General features: G+C 37.2%; 1 protein-coding gene across 1 annotated transcript; it reads right to left on the bottom strand.

Annotated features, from left to right (window-relative positions):
• Positions 1-595: 595 nt before the first annotated feature.
• LOC121981471 (protein TPR3) lies at positions 596-9,167 on the bottom strand. The gene is made up of 27 exons (XM_042534005.1): positions 9,025-9,167; positions 8,475-8,583; positions 8,191-8,370; positions 7,984-8,097; positions 7,739-7,897; positions 6,454-6,631; positions 6,255-6,378; positions 6,061-6,176; positions 5,788-5,950; positions 5,569-5,678; positions 5,417-5,486; positions 5,269-5,342; positions 5,090-5,185; positions 4,916-5,011; positions 4,661-4,788; positions 4,335-4,569; positions 4,094-4,258; positions 3,919-4,008; positions 3,673-3,819; positions 2,726-2,836; positions 2,454-2,633; positions 2,251-2,379; positions 2,082-2,177; positions 1,730-1,918; positions 1,486-1,652; positions 897-1,154; positions 596-804 (listed from the first exon to the last, which is right to left on the bottom strand). Exons 2-26 carry the CDS (start codon positions 8,552-8,554, stop codon positions 944-946), a joined length of 3,408 nt encoding a protein of 1,135 aa, XP_042389939.1. The 5' UTR covers positions 8,555-8,583; positions 9,025-9,167; the 3' UTR covers positions 596-804; positions 897-943.
• Between the last annotated feature and the right edge of the window lie 496 nt (positions 9,168-9,663).

The raw sequence follows: 9,663 nt of genomic DNA, 5'->3' as shown, positions 1-9,663 counted from the left end.
GATGCAGAATCTAATCACTATTACTGCAGAATATTTCTTTTTCACTATCAGCTAGCAATGAAGGTTTATAAAGTAATTTTCTTTGATTGATCAGCAACAAATTTGTGTTACCTTTTCCGTTTAACTCAATTCTTATAATGATTTGATAATATCAACTTTAGTATATGAATCTCATATTAACTTCAAATCTACATCAAGAGTAGTCAACTGTGATATTTTAATGCAATATTCAAATCAATTTCTTCCAAGGCATGGAACCCAACAAGTTAAAACTAAAAGAATATCAATTATTTTAACAGTGGCCTAATGGTGTGCTCCTGAGAATGATCAAGCTAATTTAACAAGAGGCAATCCGAAAGTAAGATGAGAATTGAAAGAAAAAAACGATTACATTATGTGCATATTGTATCAATTTGTCTGAGAAATCAAACCAGTCAACAATTTGTTATACTTGCGCATGTTTTGCATGAACTCCATGTCGGATCCCAAGGTACAATAAGTAGAACACCACCAATACTCTCCCTGAACAAGATGATAAATTTAGATCAACAACGGAGCATAAACTTTGAAGTCAATCAAATAGCTACCTGGGAGAGATTGCAATTCAAACATACATCAGATTTCTGGGTTCTGATCCATATCATAAACAACCTTTACATTACATAAACAACATAATCAATTCTGCCATTGAATCTTTCTTTTGCAACGTACAAGTAAAGACAACAGACAAGGAAAAGCTACTGCAGAAATCCCTCTGCTGCTCGTAGGACCTACCCCCTAATACTCCTTTTTAGGACTAGACCACTGCGGATGAAAAAGGGAAAATAGAAGTTAGTGTTATGTAATCAAGGGGCAGACACACTAAAGTAGGGATCATCTTAGATACTGCTGCATACCTCTGTTAGAGGAAAAGGGTTAAATTTTGTGCTTCTAATAGAATCCATCACCTCTGTGGTTGATCTGAATTAGAGGTTCCAGAAGGGGGTGTGATGGACATACTACTTGCTGATCCATTCTCAGCGGGTGGATTGACACCCCATTTCCCTTCTGATTCTAATGGCTCTAATACATATACTCCACCATCTGTCATGCCCAAGGCAAATTGATTTGGTTCTGATGGATGGGCAGCAACCACTAGTGGATATACAGTTGAGCTGTCAAAAAGAAATTAAAAAAAAAGACATGAATCCTCCATAGGAAATCTCAAGTACACACTTCAGTCTAAGTATTGAACAACAATCATATGTGGCAGACTACAGTAGAAGGCATTGAGAAAGCAAAAATTTGACTCCTACAATGTGGTTATTTACATAACTGGCAAATTTTTCTATGATGCTGAAGAACTACAGGAACAACTGCAAGTTCACATTCAGTTACTGCTTGATAATGGTTATCACAAAGGTTCATGTCTAGCCTTGCATCCATTGTGCAAATTGCTGATGAGAGATTAAACAGTAGAAAACAAACATAGATTCTTTAACATACCTGGAATTTCCAACCAGATAAGCAGCTGGAAGGATTCGACATCGTAGAGTGAGATTGGTGGCATTGAATATACATATTGTGGCATCTAAGAAACTAGCATATATCAACTGACTATCGCAAGAGAATGTCGCATGTGAAATGGGTGCAGAACCTTCACGAGGAGACCACTGAAAGAGAAAGGTTCACTGTTTTTGAATATATCATGACCTATAAGGTAGCAGCATTCACAATGTAATGCAAATACCTGCTTCACACTTTCTAATTTAGTAGTTTCATATAAAGCAATATGGGTCTCATGCACGGCTAGGAAGTGTATCTGATCCTGATGGAACTGAACACGGGTGTCTGAGATTGCTGCTGATGTACGCCCAGAAGGAATTTGCAAAAGTCTGCTTCTCTGTTTTTCCCACCCATCAGTTCCAAACACACAAAGCTGCAAGGAAAAAAGGAACATTACATTTGAAGATGAGAAAGCCTATGGCATGCCAGCTCCTTAGTGCTGTACTAAAACCCTATCAAACACAAGTGCAGAATTACCAAATTGTACGCAGTATGTACTATTATTTATTTATAGTAAGACAAGAACAGTGAATAACCTGCGCATCAGCTCCAGATGACACCAACACATTCAGAACACTTGAAAAGGCAAGACCTGTAATTCTCTTAGAGTGGCCTCTAATTTTGCTCTTGACCTGCATAAGAATAATTCTGTAGGTTATAAAATTCATTACTTAACTATCACATGCTGCTGCCATAGGAAAGTACCTCATCAACTCGGACATTATAGATCTGAATAGTGGAATCTTCCATTCCTATAGCAATTATATTATTGTCTTGTGGATGAAATGCAAGAAAAGTAGCTGCAGGTGGAGGTGCCATGAATGTTGTCATAGTCTGCCATGAAGTACAAAATTGTCAAATCCAGAATATAACATGACCTGTGTTTTGTTATATGATATACAGCTAACCTTAAATGTCATCATGTTAAATAGGGATATCTTCCCTCCTGATGCTGACATAACATAAGAATCATTCTTTGAAAGTGCAAAGCAGTGGACTGCTTCTTCGGGATTTGTATCAGTTATTTCATTAGTCATCAATATGCCACTTGGTGGTTGCCACAACTGAGGAGCAACACCTGTTGTTGCCTACAATAGCATATAATTAGCAAACTGAAAATGACTTTTTATAGTGACATAGAAAAGATGGTACTTTGTTGAAGTATTTGTCATATCTTCACCTTTCCACTTGAATGACGTTCATTACGAGGCCACTTCCAGAGAAGGTGAATTGCATTTGAAGCTAAAGCCAAAATGGCAACCCCAGAATTGGTGTAAATTAGTCTTGAAATCTGTAATATAAAGTTCTAGTAAGGACTTTCAAATAATGTTCTTTCTTCCCTAGTATCCAATCACTTAAATCTTCAGTGAAGATTGAAATTGATCTAACAGGTTTATTAGAGCAGTCAGAATAGATGAGAAATAGAAACAACATTAGCTTCATTAGCCTACCAGATTATCTCATTTAATATACAACTTCAACTGAGCAACTATTTCACTAAGCACATGAAATGTAAACAAATTGCGCACATAGATACTAAAACACCTTTCCTTCAAATCAGCGAAAAGCAACAGAAAATATAATTGATTGTGAAATAATTCAAAAATGTCCAGACTCGCTTCTGGACATATTTCTCAAGCAGACGCAAATAGGAGATATGGACATAGGTTGCTGACTTACTAGTTTTCAGTTCTACAAAGAAACCAAAGTATGTTGACAATATTTGGTGATTATATAATAGATCCACAAGAAAAAGTTTTTGACACATGGAACTCCACCTAACAGCAGGCAAATCCAGGATTATTGAACATAATATTTACTTGTTTGATCCCAAGAAAAGATTCATGATGTTGACCCTATGTCCAATCAGATATTTGTTAGAAAAATATAACCAATGAAAAGAAGAAAACAAAGTTTAAGTACAAACATCATACGCATCTTTCACATTGGTGCAAATTTCAATATATTATAACTACAAGAATGTCAAACTATTCACTTGTATTGATATATTATCATATCGAACAGTATTTTCTTGTTTTTTATAATATTCGCCTAAATACACATTCAATATACAACACAATCACTATACAATGTTACGCATGAAATTGTAAACTATAGAGATCTAACCTTGCTTGTCCTAAGACTATCTGGGAGCCTTAAAGATCGGCATTGAGCTGGTTCATTGACTTCAGTAAGCTTCCAGATCTTTGATTTTTCCATTGATTCATCAGCAATTCTTGGTTTGACATCAACCATGTTTCTGACATCACCATTCTATCAATTTCAAAACAATGTTAGAACCGGAATTTAAAAATTGGACAAGATGAAAATAAATTATACTATAGTTTAGAATGAAAACCAAAATTCAGAGACCATTCCAGCTAATGCCATTGGTGGGGCAGTTCTATCAGTTATGCCAGAAGTAGTTGCAACAGCAGCAGCAGACAATGGGCTTACAATAGGCTATATCAGGAAACAAAAACATCAACTAATTCATCTCGTTTCATGCAATAAGGCAAGTAGTTAGCCCTAATTCACGAAAAGGTACCTTAGTTGCAGTCTCTGAAACAGCCCTAGAAGCATCAAAGGAGCGGTTTTCAAGTGTGCGCAAAAGGCGGATTCCATCACCATTTGCCAAAATTTTAATTCCATTATCATGAGTGGAAACAGCCAATAGTGTTCCTTCCTTGTTGAATCTCATCCTTGGACTTGCCTAAGTTGAAAGTTGATACATAAGACTTCTTCTATAAGAGTTTATCATAAGAAGTCAAAAAAAGAACAGAGATTACTGGTAGGCCACCATCAGCATCAACAGTAGTTAGAAGATTGATATTATCCATATCCCAGAATTTGATCAGAAATTCGTCACCAGCAGCCAGAAACCGGTTTCTAGTAGTATCAAATTGCACAACTCCCAAAGAACGTTTCCGGAAACCTTGGTAGGTCCTCTTCACGGCTCCTTCACTTTCATTCCACTCAACAATGAATGTCTCCCCTTCTTTACTTGTCCCACATGAAAAGAGCCTAAAAAATGAGGAAATGCCTAAATGGTGAGGATGATAGAACCAATACATGTTAGCTTGTCCCAAAAGGCCCAAGAGTCTTGGAAATGTACCTTGAGCCATCTGCACTATAAGACATTGTAGTGCACCAGTGTCCTGGAGCATCATAATCCACTCTGGATCCCAAATTGTCATACAACCATGCCTTTATTTTTCCATCCAATGCTGTTGAAAAGATGAACTGCAAGTAAAAGAAGCAAAAGGTTAACAATCCTTGAAAATTCAACAAGGAAAAAAGCTAAGATGATAAGTAATTCCAGCGTTAAGATCAATTTCACAGAAAATTAAAGTCTAAGCAATTTAACCACCTGAATGTTTTCTTTGTGATGTGGACAAACAGAGTAAACAGGTGACTCGTGACCTTCAAAGGTGTACTGTTTTGTACCACTAGTTGCATCCCACACCTAATGTACCACAAACTTAGATAAAAGCATCAAGAAAGAAAGAACAAATACTGCACAAATTCACAGTTCTATACCCACCCTAATTGTTTTGTCATCTCCACAGGTGATTATAGCAAGCTGCTTATTGGGATGAGCAAATGCAATATCATTGACACCACCAACATGAGCATCAATCTGTTATTTGAATATCAAAAGTCACAAAAAAGGTTAAACGGAGCAAGCAATTAATTATAAAATGCATCTAATGATCTTCAAACCTCCAAGTGCTGTCTAATATCATCACCACCATGGTAAGAATATATTTGAACAATGTGCCTTGAGTAAGCAACACCTACACAATAATTTAGAGATATTACAATAAGCATCATCAAGTCTTATTTGTTTCGCTGTACAAAATTAGCTTACCAAACAAGGCGCCATCAGGACTCCATATGATGCGATTAACTGACACAGCAGGATCCTTAACCAAAGAAGTCTGGGAAGTACAGAGATGTTAAAAAGAACATCACAAACCGAACAAAACAGCGATTCGTAACATCAATGAAGAGAAATCAGACCTGCAGGGACATGGAGCAAGTACCAAGCTCCCAAACCTTGAAGTTTTTAAGAATTAATCTGTCCCTAGTGCCGACATCCCATAATGCAATCTCACCAACATTTGTACCGACTATGAAATGCCAACCAAAAAAAAACCAAATCAAAGGGCAATGAACATTAAGTGCTAAAGCCTCAAAAGAAAATAAGCATGGAAACAGTAATTTACTGAAAAGAAATACCGAGAAGAATAGTTTGCTGGATTGGATGAAAATCCATGCTCATAGGGTTTGATCCTTGGCTCAGTGTTCGCATAACTGTTTTTGGCAAGTCCTCCAGCGAAAATGTAGCCTGGTTATGGTTCTGAGGATAGGAAACTGGCAGTATATTGACAGGCAGATTTACCTGAATTATGTAGTCCAAAATTAGAGAAAGGATCACCAAGCAACCAACAGAATCTATCACAGGTCCAGAACAAAAAAGAAATTTTCATAGAACAGAAACATTGAGCAGACCTCGTCAGATATCCCAAGGGGCCTTGTTCTTTTCGATACATGGTCAGAATCTGCAGATGCATAATCAATTGGAGGGTTGGCAGTTGGAGGTGTCCTTGGATGTTTTAAAATTGCAACTGCATTCAAGAACAAAACATTTCTTAAGTTATCACCACTAATCTTCTGGCACTAGCAATCACAGTGCAGCACACTACCAGGATTTGTAGGTGCATTGAGACCAATAGGTCCACCAGAGACAGCCGGATGGGTTACAGCTGAAGGATTAGACATCCAACCCGCAAGAGGTGTAGGAACAGGTGCTGGAGCAGGTTGAAAAGGCTGGAAAGAAACAAGTCAGTAATAAAACTTAATTCTCATAGTGAATAGCACTTATATTAAACATAGGAAAATTACCCCATGAGCACCCAATGGAGGAAAACCTCCTGCTTTGGGCATGGTTCCAAGCAGTGGATTGTTTACTGGTGATGGAGCAAGAGCACCATTCGGTTGCCCACATGAATGATCAACAAAAAGGGTTTTTATATCTGGATTTGGCCTAGGATTTTTGCACAGCTGATGCTGCCAGTTTAAACTGCCAAACATAAATTATTAGTGAATCAAATACTCATCAACACATACCAGATACTCCAGAGTTGAAAGTTAAAACCAACGCAACAGGCAACTGGAAACCAAAAAACACTCTCTTAAATAGTTAAATGCACCATATCAAGCTCATGTTCATGATTTCATAGTGTGCACTACCTAGACCAACATTTATTATCTAGATATCTCATCCAATAGCTAACCATGTTACTCTTTGATAAATCTGTATTTGATAATGGAGAAGCTTCTAAGAGATTAAAAGTTAAAATAACTATCATATTCATAATATAGTTTGAATTATTTAAACATGAACATAGAAATAAATCATAAGGAACATATATAATCATTTTCTTCTACACACATACACCAAACATTATTATGTTGATTTTTGCATACTAAGGGTGAGCAAAAGTTCAGTTAAACCGAAAAAACCGACTGAACCGACCAAATTTAAAAATTTGGTTAGGTTATTTCGGAATTTCAGTTTTATTTAAAAAAATCAAATAAACTAAATAAACCAAAATAGAAAAAACTAATCGGTAAATTCCATAAGTGAACCTATAAATCCCTAATTAATCGGTAAATCTCCCATAAATTTGGTTAATTTATTAGTTTGGTTTGTTTGATTTTTATTGGAAAATTTGGTCGGTTCGGTTAATTCAGAAAAATTAAGTTTATTCGGTTTGGTTTTAACCAAATACTCAGCCCAACGCCCAAGTAATGATGAAAATGACAGAAACACACAATTAGGTTGAAAATTTTCCAACTCCAAAAACTAGAAAACTTCAATTTACAAATAGGAGGATTTATAACATGCTTAACATTTTGATTTCGATGCGACAAGTGGCATCCATTGAGAAACACAAAGAAAACTTTTTTTACAATTAATAAAGAAAATGGCAGAAAAATAAAAAATTATGTACAATCTCAAATTGCTTGTAATCCAACATGTTAAGATTACAATACTCTAGAGAGAATTAATCATCAGAGTACTTTTAAGATTGTAAATAGTACTTCCTAAATTGTTAATAGATATAACAAACTTATCAACGTGAAGATGAAGCACTTTGAGATTGACCAAATTGAGGATTCATACCTCTGGTTAATTAAGGTGCGTAACCGAGAATTTTTTAGGTTTGGGAACTGTAGTTTATCTCGAAAGAGGGGATTTGCTTCAATTAGCTTCTTGAGTTCAACAAGCATGATTGTCCTTGCTGATTTTGTATCCCCATACTTTGAAAGTTGCTCATTTTCCCTGAAAAATATGTTTAGCACATCAGAAACAAGAAAGTCTCAGTAAAAGTTTATGCTAGTTGAATATAAAAGGTTCAAAGTTCAAACCTGAAGTTCTCTAGAGTTAGAAGCTGAGTAATTTCCTTAAATAGCTCCTCATTAAATGAGGCAAAGACCTTCAAATCTTTCACAAGGATTTCAACTGCCTTAGACCGGTCATGTCTAGGATGGAAAAAATAATTTTCGAAGGAAAAATAAGTTTGGAGATTAATTTCTCAGAAATATCAAATCAAAAGAACCAAAACCGGAGCCTACTTGTCCAATGCTTCAAGATACTTTTGCTTCCGTATTTCGAAGAAAATCTTCATGGAGTACCGATTGTCATCAACCTTAGTGAAGCCAGAGAGATATTTCTCTACATTATCCCAATTCCCATTATGCACCTCATCCTCAAAATACTTCATATTGAAATAGAAGCCAGACTCTTGTTCAAGCCTGCACCCAAAACCGCACAAAGATTGAAAAGAAGTCACATAATGGTACACAGAAAGGCTACTCAAACAACCAAATAACAGAAGTTTTTTTAAAACAAAACCAACTTGTGAACTGTTTCCTTGAACTTCTCCTCATCGAGGAACTGCAGGATCAGAAACACCAGCTCTCTACTGAGTGATGACATCTCGTTCCACTAACCTCTTCCTCCAAACCCTAATCGTAAAAAAAAAAAATCAAATACAACAATCAGATCTACTCAACAACGCCATAAAACACAAAAAGATCCATCTTTGGAGATAATCCGCCGGTCCAATTCAAGGTGGAAGTCAGAGTTAAGCATCTCAACAGGTCAAAAGTGGAACGAGAAGCGAGAATGACCAAGGAACAAGCATACACCACCAAAACCCTTCATTCGCTGCAAACAAGATCTAAGACCGGCAACGGAGAGAAGCACCGGACTTCTAGGGTTCCAGCAGAACGGCGGAAGCACTCCAAAAAACTTCCAATTGAGGATGAAGGAGAGCAAATAAGAGTACAAGAAGGAAAGAAGAAAGGGGGAAATTGTGCGGGCAGAAGAAATGAAGCTGAGACTTTCACGCGACGATTCTAACGCCAAAAAAAGGCGGAAAGAAGCGGGCGACGATCCGAGCTCACCTCCGAGTCGAAGAAGATATAGGGAGACGGCGGCGACAACGATCGATCCGAGCAAAGCGACGACCACCAATAATTTAGAAGGCAATCCCGCTCCTTAACCGGCAAGAAAGAGAAGGGGAAAAGAAGAAATAAGCAATCTATATCCACTGTCGACGCAGCAGGGTCGTATTTAAAGGCAAGGGAAAGACAAGTTGATATTCAGATCAGCTTATCAAATTGATATGAAGCTTCGCTTATTAGTACGACAGATAAGCTCGGTTCTTATGAAGTTTTTTTTTTTCTTTTAAGACATTGATAAGCCCATTAAGTGAGTGGGCCCCACATGGTGCATTTGCGGATAATTAACTGCAGCGGAGTCCGCGAGCTTTGAAGTGGCAACAGTCTGGGATCGTGGGATTTGATGATTCGGTTCGGACAGACTGTATCTCGAAACGCCAATAGCCAGAGGACGAGTGAGCTTTAGGTGCCGCGACGGATGCTGGGATCATAATGGCATCCACGTTCCTGCCATGGCTGGTGCACGTGACCAGGAGAATCTGGCACGGAGATTGTCGGCTGACATGGTGATTGCTAAAAATGATAGGAAATTTTCAAATTTTCAAAGCAGAAGAAATTATGGAAATAAAAAAGTTAAGATTA

This window comes from Zingiber officinale, chromosome 1B (assembly GCF_018446385.1).
Source record: "Zingiber officinale cultivar Zhangliang chromosome 1B, Zo_v1.1, whole genome shotgun sequence".
In the NCBI taxonomy this organism is placed as follows: domain Eukaryota; kingdom Viridiplantae; phylum Streptophyta; class Magnoliopsida; order Zingiberales; family Zingiberaceae; genus Zingiber; species Zingiber officinale.
The sequence above is the reverse complement of the archived record's forward strand: the minus strand, read 5'-3'. Positions and strand labels throughout refer to the sequence as shown.